The sequence below is a fragment of the Clytia hemisphaerica genome, unplaced genomic scaffold (assembly GCF_902728285.1).
Source record: "Clytia hemisphaerica strain Z4C2 unplaced genomic scaffold, Clytia hemisphaerica genome assembly, whole genome shotgun sequence".
In the NCBI taxonomy this organism is placed as follows: domain Eukaryota; kingdom Metazoa; phylum Cnidaria; class Hydrozoa; order Leptothecata; family Clytiidae; genus Clytia; species Clytia hemisphaerica.
In genome coordinates this window covers 76,372-90,790 of record NW_027103340.1, presented here as the reverse complement: position 1 = coordinate 90,790, position 14,419 = coordinate 76,372, and the positions used below count along the sequence as shown (strand labels likewise).

Here is a 14,419-nt window from a genome sequence, read left to right as displayed (position 1 = left end):
TAACTTAGAAAGCCAGAATTTGGAGCTATTTCACCAAACCACTGGAGCGTAAGTTATTTAGGTTATCACAACTGCATGAAAAAGTTTAACGTGCGCATGTAAAGTTTAACGAGTAAACAAACTTTTTTCAGCTTTTTAAAAAAGATTTACCACACTGAAAAGACGTAAAAACACTCTAAGTGAGGTAAATTATTTTGAAGACCAAAAGAAAAATTCAACCACGTTTGGATTCAACTTTACATATGCGTACATTCATCTTTTTTGTACTTTGCCGGTTGTTTTACTAAGTTAAGAAGGACTTTCTCGAGTTACAACCATATGATGGTATTTAAAGCTCAAGAAGCCCTATAAACAATAAAGGAAGTTATCAATAAAATGACAGACAAAAATAAATTAGAGTTGGAACAAAAATATCAAATGTACATTTGAAAACTTAAGCAAATTTCTTTAAAGATTCTGGAAAAAGAATTGAAATCATTGCTGAAGTGAACTTCTGACTAAATTACAGTAGTTAGTATTCAGTTTCAAAGACAAGACAAAACACTTCTTCTAGTCAATGAATCAGCTCATCATCATCAAAACCAGTCTGCCATTTTGTTTGTTTTGATTTGCACAAGTAATATTGTAGTTCGTGTTATATCATACACTGTTTTGATTTACATTTATAACACTCGCTTCAGCTTTTCAAAGCTAAATCAAAACTAAAATTGTAATATGTAATAATGATAATAATGATACCTTGAAAACGGCCCTGGCCGAAACATGTTGGAAATTTCTAGCATCTAATGGTATTTTTGTCTCGATCCTCCGTCCGATATAATAATGATAATACCATATAACGTAATATGAAAATATGTATACTACCGTCCCGGAAAAAAACCGAACATTTACGGAAAAGACTAACTACGGATATGCTTACGCGACAACAACAAAACAATTCGCAAAATTTTGAGATTCCAGTCCAATATCTATGCGTGAAACTATGAGAGCCTCCTCGTCGCTACGCTCCTGCGGGGGCAAAAATGCCCTAGAATCACGAATCCAGCTGAAACTGCCCTAGAATCGCGAGTCCAACTAAAAATGCCCTAGAATCACGAATCCAGCTGAAACTGCCCTAGAATCACGAACCCAGCGAAAACTGTCCTAGAATCACGAATCCAACTAAAAATGCTCTAGAATCACGAGTCCAGCTGAAACTGCCCTAGAATCACGAACCCAGTGGAAACTACCCTAGAATCACGAGTCCAAACTAGAAATGCCCTAGAATCACGAGGCCAGCTGAAACTGCCCAAGAATCACGAGTCCGACTAAAAATGCCCTAGAATCACAAAGCCAGCTGAAACTGCCCTAGAATCACGAACCCAGCGGAAACTGCCTTAGAATCACGAATCCAGCTGAAACTGCCCTAGACTCACAAACCCAGCTGAAACTGCCCTAGAATCACGAACCCAACTAAAAATGCCCTAGAATCATGATCAGATTAATTGCAGTTTGAGTGTAAAGATTTGAAAGAAATATTTTTTATATAGGAACTAGGAGAATTCATCGTTGAAAATAGTATTTGGTTTGGGCAAAGATTTATTAAACACTGGATAAACGACTCTTAAAACGATGGAGAGCGATCATTGTATTTTCATTGTTTCAGAAAACAATTGATGTCCAAGCTTTGTCCGCAATGGACAACTGTCATGGCGGCTCGAAGATGTCTGATTTAAAAAAAATGTTTATCAGTCTTATTTAAAAAAGTTCTCTAGCTCTTTCTTTTTGTACATTTGCAGAAAAAAAGTATGAAAATAAGGCTAGCATACCAAGCTGGATATATTTGTGAAATCTGGTGTGAGAAAAGCATCATTAGACAAGAAATTGAGACAAAATGCTTATAGTGACACGAAATTTTAAATTGGAAATATCTTTCCAAGACTGTCCCCAGAAGAGCTGAAATTAGCATACATAAGACTTGAGTGTCTTGGCTCCACTGTGGTATGAAAATCCTTTGGAGGCACGTGGTGGCAAGGTGGTTTTTTTCAGGTTGAAGTTTGAAAATTTCCGGTGCCAACATTCAATTTCTTATACACAACACGTCTTTTGCATCTTTCTCACAGCTTGAAACGTCATAACGACTTATAATTATCAATTAATTGGAAGAATCTGACTCTCACAGGAAAGTTTTAAGTCTCTTTTGGGAATTGGATGAGTGGTTTTCGATAAGAAATGCAATAAAAGTGCTTCGAAAAAACATTTAATGAGGGAAGGAGAGTGAACAATAATATCATTACTGCGGACATAGCTAGTACACGAGAAATCGGCAAAAATCTGTTACTTGTATATCCAGTGTATGATAAATCCTTGGTTTGGGCCGTTTTCTAAAATCAGGACTAAGATATTCTTATAAAAAGCAGATTTTTTCAATTATTTATACCCCCGTCTTATAAATTTCAGTTGTGTTGAAGTTTTTATAAGATGCTCACATAATTGGTTATTCAAAACAATAGAGATGACGCGTTCTTTAGAAAAAAATAATAAAAGTTTTTGTTTGAATAGTTAACAACCAATCCAATGACAAAAATTCTTGTAAAATGTTCAACTTGACCCATAAATTTGAAGTTGAGAAGAATATTTTAGTATTGTTAGTATTTAATTCTTTAATTGAATCAGTAATAGAAAACTTTCATTCCACCTTTTTATAATTGGATCAAAAGACCTGTCAATCAAAGAAGAATACAATACAAACAATGTGTCCCTATAATCACTGTCCCTATAGTCAATACTAACCCTATTTTCATGACAGCGCTCGAACGGCACCTCGATATTTTATCAACTTTTATAACAAAATAACTTCAATTTTGTTTGTATATTTACATAAATTGTACGAAGGCAAGTGACTGTTAATAAATCTGACCATGTTATACCTGAAAAATTACATACTTGCAATATGAAAAAAGTTTGCACCCAACGAATGCAAATGCAACAATGGGAATGGTTGATGAACTGATTTTAGCGGTTAGTGTAAAACGCAGGTCACAGGTCGCAGGTCACAGGTCACAGGTCAACAAAGTACAGACCGGAAAAAAAAAGATCATAACATATACATAACATAGCATAACATCAATACATAGCACAGGAAAAAATCTTCAAATCCCAATGTTTGGGAAATACGTACTTCCGGATCCGGAAAATCATGTATTTCCCAAACCAGCCCCAAACTTGGGATTGTGCAGCTTGTACGTAGGTTGTGAATTCCAATATCACAAAGGTATAAAACCGTGTGTGGATTCGAGCAAAACATGATTGGGAAGTCAAATTTCACAAACTCGTAAATTTGAGATTAACAATACGGAAAAAGGCATTTTTAGATACAGATAAAATCATAATTCGGATGCGGAATTAAGTAAAACACGATTGGAATGTCAAATCTCACAAACTCGTAAATTTGAGATTAACAATACGGAAAAAGGCATTTTCAGATACAGATAAAATCATAATTCGGATGCGGAATCAAGTAAAACACGATTGGGATGTCAAATCTCACAAACTCGTAAATTTGAGATTAACAATACGGAAAAAGGCTATTACAGATACGGTTAAAATCACAATTCGGATGCGGAATCGAGCAAAACACGATCGGGATGTCAAATTTCACAAACTCGTAAATTTGAGATTAACAATACGGAAAATGTCGTTCCCACATCCAGATAACTCGGATGCGGATGAGAAATTAATCAAAACACAATCGGAATTTCAAATTTTACTAGCTTCTTAATTAACAGAATTCAGGTAATACCGGTATTATTAATAAGATAATTTCAATTATCTTTTCTGTTGTTGATAAATTATTAACATAAAAATATTATTTACAGCCTAAATGTAAAAAATACGTACAAATAACTTGAGCTAGTAAAAAAAAGTACAAAGTAAAGCTCTAATAAATCGAGACTCTTCAAAAAGTACAATATAAAAAATACAAATAAATTCTTTGTTTAAAAATAACACTTTTTTAAAATAAAAACCCTTAAGTAATGTAAATATATACAGTAATATCAACTTTTCGTTTTTTTAATAAATAAATAAACAACACAAGACCAAAATTTAGTCAATAAATGTATGACCAACGCTAAAAGATGGTAAAGATGAAAAAGAAACATGTGCGAGAAGATAGAAATATCTCAGTTTAATGAAACTCATACATCAAGTTAACGGAAGGCAAGTTTGATTGAAATCCGAATGGATTAAGGGAGCTTTTAACAGTACAAATAGTTCACAAGTTCACAAACTTCAATCAGAATCCGGTTCGGTATAAGTTTTAAAAATGTCCTTATCTGTTTTGACGGACGTACTAGTCACTACGACCAACTGCCGCCGAAATAGTTCTCGACCAAACTCGGTGTATCTATCTGGGGTCGAACTTCCTGACGCTATTTCAATTTTGAACTGTTTCATCTTTCGACGGAGGGCTGCATTTGAAACAACGCCACAAATTAGATGTGCTATCTTGAAAAAGTCCTTGGGCATCAATTCTAGAAGAAATTAAAAAAAATATATATATATGTGAAGAAATAAGAATTTCTGTCCAACTATATTCACTCAGGAGATGTGGGTGAGAGAGCAGCATATGCATTTCGTCCTTATTAGGACTCGTCAGCGCTGCATACTGCAGTACTACACGTCTTTTTTTTTTTACGAAACTAGTTTTACCAAGCAGCCTCAATGTTTCTTAAGAAATCGGCCTTTTGAGCCTTAAATGTTTCTTACATGTTTCTAAAGTTTTTGACATAATTAGCCTTGATTGGAAGGTTCTTATAAAAAACCGAATTAAAAATGTTATTTTCTCATTCTCAGCCTCAGCAAGTTTCTTAGATGTTTCTTAGTTTTTAGGCATTCTGAGCCTCATGTTTCTTAAAAGTGTGTTTCTTAAAAAAAAAGACGTGTAACGTCTGTAAAAAAGGGAAATGAAAAATGGTAAACAAAATCCATTTTTGCAAGAAAATTTAATAACAAATAAAAACAGAACCGAATTTATAAGCTCTTTTTTATCTTGACATTCAAAATACAAAAAAGAGAGAGATGGTGAATTTCTAAATATTTCGACTTCTTTATCGAGTCTGTCATATATATGTGAAGAAATAGGAATTTCTGTACAACTATACTCACTCGGGAGATTTGGGTGGCAGAGCAGCCCAGCTAAGCTTTGCTTACGGGAATTTTTTTTTGTATAAATTCACTAAGAAAGTCACTTACGATCCTCACTAAGATCTTCGGCTAAGAATTGAGCTGCCCTTTTAGGAAATGTGTTGACTGCCTGAGTGTTGAAAACTTGGTCTTGTGATGCTGTCAATACTTCCTGATTGTTATTTTCATTGGCTGCCTCTTGAGCAGGTTCCTTTTCTGGGGTATAGTTTGGCGAAGATGGAACATAACTGCTATCCTGAAATGATTAAAGTATATGTATTTGTTAAATATCAAGAAAAGATCATTCAAACCTTTATCAAAAACTGTATTTAATTGGTCTATTAAAGTACCAAAACTATGAAAGTCAAAAATCTTTCTTTCTTAAGGGTACCTATTTGCAAAAATTCTCTCTAAGGTCAATTTTTCCGCTTTTTCTGAGGCAGTTTGAACAGATAAACCTAAACAAAATTCAAATTCACAGCCCAAACCATGCTTTTTCACAATTTACTCACTAAAAGTATGCAATATGAATGTTTTGATCTTGATTTTTGGCCATCCGCCAAATTAAATTCCCCCCAAAATTTCTTCCAATAAGGGTAATATACACTCAATCTCAACTGATAAGAGTATTTCGACAAAAACATTCAAAAATTTACCCTATGGGACAGAGACTGAGTAGGATCATCATCATCATCACCATTATCACTATCTTGATTTTTCTTTCTGTTTGTATCTTCGTTGTCCTGAATAAGAAAAACAACAAAAAGATCATGAATTGTCTGTCTATTATAGGTAGATTTGTGCCACTACAATTATAGTGCATACCTGTAAATTGTACCCATCTTCATGTTCGTGAACTAAAAATGAACTCCATTTCATTTCACAGTTCAAGCAAAAGAGAATCAACAGATTTCTATAAGGAATAGGGAAGGGGATAAGGAACAGGTACTGTATATACAAAAACATACCTCAAATGGGCTTTTATTTTTGTCTTCCAGCATCTCCGTTTCTGGGATCACTATTTCATCTTGAATCTGTGAATAAAAAGTTTCATGTTGATACATAATGGAAATACGAACCGTCAGGGTGTGGAGCAGTTAGTATGAGACATGTTGGTTAGTGCAGTGGTGGTGGGCCATGTGAATTTTATGAAATCACTTTAAAGTAATCAGCTGATTTTTCGGCTGTCATATAAATTTGAGTACCTAAAATGGTTCTTAAAATGAAGTAATTTCCTTATGAAAGATGAAAAATTGAAACAATTAAGGTATTATAAATTTTTATTCGATTTTATTGATTTTATAGTGATAAAAATGTCAATCATTTCAATCCCCCCTGGAGCAGTTTATAATCATGAATCTAATAATAAATCCCTGATTCAATTGCTACAATGAGTGACCTGTAAAGTTGTGGAATGGAAATAATTTCTTTAGAAGAATATTCACATGCAGTCGATAAATTGTTCCAATGATGAACATTGTTGTAATTAGGCAAAACCAATTTGATTAGTTGTTTTAAGGGCCCGACCGACCCTGAAATTTCAAAAATTGAAATAAAAATAAAGTTGATTTTTAAAGTACATTATTCTTTTCATTGCTTTACAGACTGTCAGATTTAAAAAAATTTGGTAGTTTTTCCAAGGTTTTGAGAATTTTATAATCAATTTTTCATTTCATCCATGAATTCGAGCTTTTTGGGTCTTTTTATTTTCTATTCCACATTTTTGTCAAGATGAAGTAGTTTTTGTTTCCTTTTTAGGAGATTTTATAGGTGAAATTTTAATTTTAATTTCTTCGCCAATCGACTGACCCTCTTTTTTTGGTTAGCTTGGCCCGTAAAACAACAAATTAAATTAGTCTTGCCTTATCAAATAATAAAACATGCAAAATGAAACCTGTATCATTTGTGAAAAAGGATTCTCCCTTATGTCTTCTGTCTCTGGGATAGATGTTATGACTTGATCTTGTCTCTGTGAATGAAGGTTTATGTGATTATTAAACCAAAGTGAAGATTTTAAACCTAACAAATTTGTCAAATAGTTTCCATAAAATTATTCGCACAAGGTATTCAGAATGGTTTTTCTAATGAATATACAGCTTTGACCACTCAATCATTCGCCGAGTCTGACCACCATTCACAAAAATGATACTTTAACATAACATAGTGGGCACAGGGATCTGAGCCCCCTCTCAAAATCACCACCCCCTATTTTTGCTCAAAACCCCTCTTGAAAAGGGAAATCTCACAACCCCAATCTTTTATCAACCCCCTTATTTTGGTAAAATATTGACTTAACCCCCTATTTATTATGCCTCTGTGTATGCACCTCTTTATCGGTTTACCCTGATTTTGTGCTGGCCTAAGACTGTACCAATTAAACAAACATTTAGAATGACAAGGAGAAGATCTTTGTTGATGAAGATTTCTTTCTTTTGAGAACTGATTACTCAAATTTGTTGATAAAAACGTGTTTGAGAAGCAAAATTAGATGGAATTTTCTCAAGCCTCCTTAAAATTTAACCCCCTATTTTCTTTCTACCAACCTTTTTCAAAAGTTTTGATCCAAAAGTCAACCTCCCTTTTTAAAGGGAGGGTGCCTACTATGTGCATAATACTGGCTGTGGCAAAATTATTAACCTGAATTTTCTTTGGTTTTGTAGTTTTCTTGGGGGTAAGTGATTTCTTCGGACCAAGGGCTCTCTTTGGTGTCAGTGGCTTTAGCTTGTGATAATTCTAAAAATTTGAATAAAAAATCGATTTAACTTAGGCTTAGGGAAGAGTATGCAGTTTAATTTTAATATCATTCAAAACAATTAACAAATTTTTACCAAAGTATAAATATTTATTCTATAGGCTTTTTAATGCCAAAAAGACTGGCAAAATAATTGGTCAGCCTAAGCTGAGCATTCAAATAGGTAAAATTTTCTTCCAGTTCCTCCATCATCATAAGACGGCAAAAAAAAAATCCGGTTTTCCGATCTCACTTTGATTTCTAAACTTTCTTCCGATCGGGTTAACTTTTTGGGTACTTTTAGCGTGCGTTGTTTTTACAGATCATAATGTAGTTTCAAGATGGCGGCTCAAGCGATAGTCAGATGTGATAAGTCAGAGTTGTACCAAAGTATTTTCAGTGTAAATCTGTTGCAAGCTTCAACATTTATTTTTTTAACTCGGCAAATCAAACACATGATTTTCATCAAGGGGATTCTTTTTCTACATCCTTTGAAGGTTTAAAGCCGTTTGCTCAAGTTTTTGTTTATGTTGAATTTTCTGATACTTTTTATTGCTGCTTTTTAATAGTTTTTGCAATAAAAACATATTTTTCTTGTTTGCCTCTAGGGGGATTGATGGTGTTATAATGTTATTGGAATTTGATAAAGTTTACAAAAGTACAGCTACTGTATAAAATGATATAAAGACTGGATGCAATCGTGCTTTTTTGGACTTGGACGTGTTTGTGATAAAGGCGAATCGCAAAAAACTGTTTGGTTCCCGTCATTTCTACTTTAAAAGTGGGAGTCGTTTAGCTGGTCAGTCGAAAATATTTTTCTGTTAAGAAGCAGCTATACATCTTGTTGAAAGGGAATTCGTGTGGACTGATCCGAATTTTAAAATTGAGAAATCGTGGATAAACTGGTGTTTTCGGTTTACTCTCCATTAGCATGCGGCTCTCTACTTCGATTTGAAAACTTATAAACACAGAGCGTGCAGAGGTCGACAGTGGAAATCCAGCAAAGCAGCGGAAAAGCTTTCCGACTCTCCAGCTCTACCTGCTGACCGTAAATCAGATGACGGGAACCAAATGATGACATCACATCTCCTATTATTGGACTTGCAAAATTATGACAAATGGTCTTTGGAATTTGATCATTTATATTAATATCAATATATACAGTTCTTGTTGAAATTGATCAGACTATTTTTTCACGCAGTTCCGGATGCAGATTGTGTTTTCCTAACCTTTTCTAACCTTGGCACACATTTTGACTGAATGATGGAATGGAATGAATGGCGATAAAACAGTTTATAGATATCTCTTATCAGACTTGCAGAAAGCGGGCTGCCGTCAAGTTACACAACATGCACACTCTCATCACAACTTGCACAGCCATAACAAACAGATCAATCTGGTCTTCATTTAACATTGTTTTAAAGTTTAAAAAACACTGCCAGTGCTTGGCACAGAAGAGAGGACTCCCAGTTGAAATTAATTGCTACACCGCTGCCCTGTTGAATTTATTTATTATGGTTGTGTGTTTATTCCGCCAAGGCGGTAAATCTTTCGCCCAAATTCATAGACCAATCAAAAGCGAGTTTAAAGCAAAACGGGGGAAAAATGAGCTTCCCCGCATAGTTATGAATTTTAAGTTTTGCTTTCAATTATCATTTGCAACCAGCATAAGTCTTCAAGATGGTTGTGTGCATGTTGTGTAACTTGACGGTACTAAACTACAAAATTTATTTACCCAGACTGGAGGGGCCATCCATATAGTACGTACACAGTGAAGGGGGGAGAGGGGGTTTAGCAAAAGCGTACATCTATTGTTTAAACAAAGTCATTTCTATTGTTCTCTGTGTACAAGGGGGAGGGGGTGTCAAATATTTGGAAAATCTTTGCGTACGTACTATATGGACAATGCTAAAGAGAAGTATACTTTGAGCTTCTCGTGAGGGGGGGGGGGGGTTGGAGGAGCTTTCAGGCTTGTTTTACATAATTTTAAATCAAGTTATCAAATGTTTCACATTTTGTACATTATTCAACATATTTAGTCTTCTCTGTTTCAGTACATCTCTTACATCTGTTAACCCACTTATTAAAGCTATCTAGCTAAGCTCTATTGGCTGACCTTCCAGCCTCGGCTGGTTTATTTATTACTTTAATCGGATTATCTTTTGCGAGAATAAATTTCACAATTTTGCAAATTTTTGCCATTTTTCGCAACATTAAAAATCTTTTCAGCTGCTTTAAGACTTTAAGATTTTCAAATCTGTGACTCGCAAAATTAAAACCAGAAAATTTCGCGATTTTTCTCTCTCGCGAAACTTAATCTGATTTAAGTATTACCTTAGTCCTTTTAGGGGAAGAAACACTCAAGTCAATTGCCTTTGATGATGGTCTTGGACATCCCTATTAAAAAAGGAATTAAATTATAGTGAAGAGTAATAATGCACATATAGTGTTCATTCTAAAAAACTGAATATTTTAATTCATATAAATAGACTAAGTAATAGGTATTCAGTTCCCAAGGTGATTTGACAAGATTCTGAGAAAAGAAATCATGTCATTATAGTAGGTCTTAAAAATCAGCAAATGAGTAGCAAATAAAAAAGGATGTTTTACTTTTCCCTTCTTTCCAGTTGTTTTGGAAGGATTTTGATCTTGTGAATGTGCAGCTTGCGATGTTCCTGGCTGATTCTAAATGTTGACAAGCAAATGTGACTGTGAAATTACTTCTGAATCTTATAATTTTTTTAACTATTTTGCAAGCAAATACACCTTTTCAGTGTTGCTCAGTGCTCAAATTCAAAGTCATTTTGTCTCCCAGAAATCTTTATGAAAATTTCCTGTCTCAACTTTGGGTCATTTGGCTAGAGTTGACTTCTCTCTTCATTAGAATATTTCTATGACTGAAAAGATTTTTTATATTATTCTTTTGACCCCCAGCCTCCATGGTGACCAATGGTGCTGATGTTAGATTTACATGTTTTATTGTGTTTTTATTCTGAAAAATTAAACACATTTTGAAAATTGCCTTTTGAAACATAGATAAAAGGACTGCTGGTATTTTTTTGAAAACACAAATAAAAACTACAACAATATAAAAAGATTAGTTCTATTAGTACCTTATCAAAATTAAGCTGTCTTCTTGTATCTGAATCTTCTTCATCTGGTTTCTGAAATAATAGAAAGAGTTGTTTAAATATTTAAACTCAAAAGCAGGATTACTAATTTATGCTTTACTAATGGAACTACTATGCTTTTTTTAAAACGCTTGATCATAGACTGCTCCAACTTACTTTTTAGAGCAAATAATAAAAAAAATAAAACAAAAAGTGTTAAATCAGCATTTGAGTTCATGAATTTTAGCCACCACCCCCTCCTCAAACTCAAAATCACCCCTTTTCCTATAAAAAACAACTCTTACTACTCCCCCTTAAATTTTATCAAGATTCTTACCCGACCTGGTCTGAAAAAATTTATCGAGAGTACAAATAAGCTCTAAAACTAATGCCTTAAAATTGGCACAATGTTTTATTGATACTGTAATATATTCAGTTGTTTCAAGGACAAACAATCAAAAATCATACCTTGCCATATCTTCTACGTTCGTGGACAATGCCCAAAAGTGCCCTTTTAAGCACATCTGTTTGGGTCTTTCTAATAATTGGATGCGGACAGTCATTTTTCAAATATACCATGAAGTCATTTAAGTCCTTTTTTGCATCAGGTTGGGAAAAATTTGCGGGAATCGATCTGCCCCATCTTGAATCAACTTCGCTTCTTAATTGTTTTTGCCTGAAATACCAACAAAGATATGTGATATAATCATTCAAACATTTAAACAAATTTAAAATAAAGTTTGAAAGCTTTCGGGCTGGTTCCTCGTTAGAAAAAATTGATTAAAACCTTTTATAGGTTTTAACTCAGCATTAGTTAATTTTTCATTTTTTTTAAACTATCACACATGTTAGAACTGCAAGTTTAAATTTTGAAAATATTTTCAGCTGTCAAAGGGTTTGCTACGTTTGCTTTAAATTGCATGATTTTAGCCTAGAATTATAATAAATTATATAATAAATTAATTATAATTTTCCTTATTAGGGGTTTTCAGAAATACAATTTTAAACGACCTGGTAATTATATCTCCCTTGTATTTGAAAATTTTTTCACCTCTTTAGTTTATTTTGACTCTCAATTTATTAGGCACCCTGATAGTAAGAACTATCTAATGAGGTAAACAACAAACTAACCTCATATTCTTCAAAAAAACATCAAGTTCTGTTGCCTTGGATGGAGTTGACTCTTTTGTTTCTGAGTTGGTCAGTGCAGGAGGGAGTTTGACTTGAAATTCAAGTATTTCTTTGATGCTCAACTTCATTTCTTTCAAAATGGCGAATTGATTGGCAGATCCCACAAGAACTTGAAGGTGTTTACCACTCAAGTCGTAAGCTGAAATAGAAAATTTTTAATAAACACATGCTATCAAAATTTTGAAATGGCCCAATTCATATATATAAATAAAACAGTTGCTTTGGTAATTTTTTTTTCATGGACCCTGGACTCAAAATCTTGAACTTGCACCTTTCTGAAACTTTGTGCAGGGATATTCCTATGGTCAAGGTACTTTTTTTTCACCTCCACCATCAGCCCTACACAGGGTCGCTAAACACCAAAATAGAAAAATAAGTCCCTCAGGTGGCCATACAGGGTCACTTTTTCGCAAATTTTGCCAAAATTGTTTGAAAAATGAGTCCCACATACGTAGCCTGTCTATAATAAATATAATATAAAGTTTACTAAAGTTTCAATTCAGATATGATTTACTCACCAATAATCTTGTTCGCCATCTCCAGAGGAAAGAGTGAACGTAGATACATTACTAATTCATCTGATGTAAAGTCTTCTACTCCTGGCTCCATTTCACCAGATTTTATACGTTTGAAAATCACTGAAAATCACTTTTTTACTCCTCATAGATCTAACAAACTCTTCGTACAGTACACGTGCATAAATTTTTTCCGTAACCCTTGGTGGCTTTGATGCCGCTGTTTGGAGATTTCAAACCGTGGCCTAGAGACAAAATTATTTTCCCTAGTGTTGAAAGTAGTTGATGAGTTTGTCCGTGTGACCACGAAATTTTGCATAACATAAAGACTATAAATAAAGACTGATAAATTTAGAAAAGTTTTATTTTTTAAAATAAAATAAGTTTCAAAATTGATATCTAACCTTAAAATTTCATTAAAAAATAAGTTAAAATTATCATACTTTTCGTTTTATATGGAATACTAGTTCATACTTATTCTCTAAATTTTGAAACATTCGGTCTGTAAAATACACGTTAAAAATATTTTCAAAAAACTTTTAGCGCAATTTTTCTAAATTCCACAACAAGCCAACCAAGAAGGAAAAAAGAAGAACAGATAGAAATGGCTGAATGGTGCTGAATTAAAGATTACAAGATGGAAGGTGAGCAAGAACCACAACCAAAATGGGCTAGACTGTCAGTTGCAAACTGTCGGTGTGAGAAATCAACTATTCAACCACACACACACTGTCCTTGTCCGTCTTGCAAAGGAAAAGCTGTTCATCGAAACACAGAAATTGCACATTGCAAACAATATTTAATGCTTGCCAAAATAGAAGAAGGATCAAATCAAGTAATTGGCAATAATGATTCTGTTCAGGATGAGTCTAATGCTAATGACAGCAATAATTCAGACGAAAACTCAGCTCTCAACCAAAACATTTACACACCGAACACGACAGCTCAAGAAGCTCAACAACAACAAACACTCAATCACACACAATCACTCTACTCAAATACACTGTCACTTCAGCAGCAGGAGGTTTCACCAAGCACATTGACAGGCATATTGCAAGATGACTCGAACAACTGTCAAGGCAGCATGATTATGAATAGCAATATAGATACTACTAGTATCGATGTTTCAATGTACCGTCACATCACAATAACCATGTAGCAGCAGCAGAACCTTCTCATGATGATGGAGATGATGGTGACTTCTCTGTTCCTCTAAATGAATTGGATCAATCTAATAATGACAGGTAATTTAAATTTCACACCCACATTTTGCATACAGCTCTTCCAGTTAAGAGTGTTTAAGAGTCCGGATATACCACAGGAATATCAGTCTGGGAAATCCTCTCAATTGCACGCTTATGTTCCGAGGGCGTGAGCGCGTAATTGCATGGTTATAATTTACGCCCGCTCCCGCCCCGGTTGAAATTGCTTAGGGATTTCAAGGGGTTCAGAATTCTAAGGCATGGTTTAACGGGCAATCCATTTTTACGGAATCTTCTTCTACGATAAATTTTGAGTAAAACTGCCCTAGGCTTTTGAAATTCAACAGAGCTTTCGGAAGGAATTACATGTGAAAAATATAGGAAATTTTAAAGCGTGCAATTACACGCTTACCGCAAAAGCCGTCACCCGTCAATCTTGCTTAACGCTTACCGCCCGTTTCAGAACAATTTCGATAAGCGTGTAATTACACGCTTAAAAATTCT

At 34.1% G+C, this 14,419-nt stretch overlaps 1 protein-coding gene across 1 annotated transcript; it reads right to left on the bottom strand.

Moving 5' to 3' along the window:
• Positions 1 to 4,036: 4,036 nt before the first annotated feature.
• Positions 4,037 to 13,239, bottom strand: LOC136818291 (uncharacterized). The gene is made up of 12 exons (XM_067074675.1): positions 12,717 to 13,239; positions 12,139 to 12,337; positions 11,476 to 11,683; positions 11,011 to 11,061; positions 10,508 to 10,582; positions 10,232 to 10,294; positions 7,804 to 7,899; positions 7,061 to 7,135; positions 6,135 to 6,200; positions 5,823 to 5,909; positions 5,236 to 5,422; positions 4,037 to 4,514 (listed from the first exon to the last, which is right to left on the bottom strand). Exons 1-12 carry the CDS (start codon positions 12,805 to 12,807, stop codon positions 4,273 to 4,275), a joined length of 1,440 nt encoding a protein of 479 aa, XP_066930776.1. The 5' UTR covers positions 12,808 to 13,239; the 3' UTR covers positions 4,037 to 4,272.
• Positions 13,240 to 14,419: the final 1,180 nt, after the last annotated feature.

Excerpts from the sequence above, each read along its gene's own strand:
- LOC136818291 (XM_067074675.1), bottom strand. The coding sequence starts at position 12,807 with ATGGAGCCAGGAGTAGAAGACTTTACATCAGATGAATTAGTAATGTAT. Across the intron at positions 11,684-12,138 it reads GTTTTTTTGAAGAATATGAG|GCAAAAACAATTAAGAAGCG; the intron begins GTTAGTTTGTTG and ends TTGGTATTTCAG. Across the intron at positions 4,515-5,235 it reads CGAAGATCTTAGTGAGGATC|AATTGATGCCCAAGGACTTT; the intron begins GTAAGTGACTTT and ends AATTTCTTCTAG.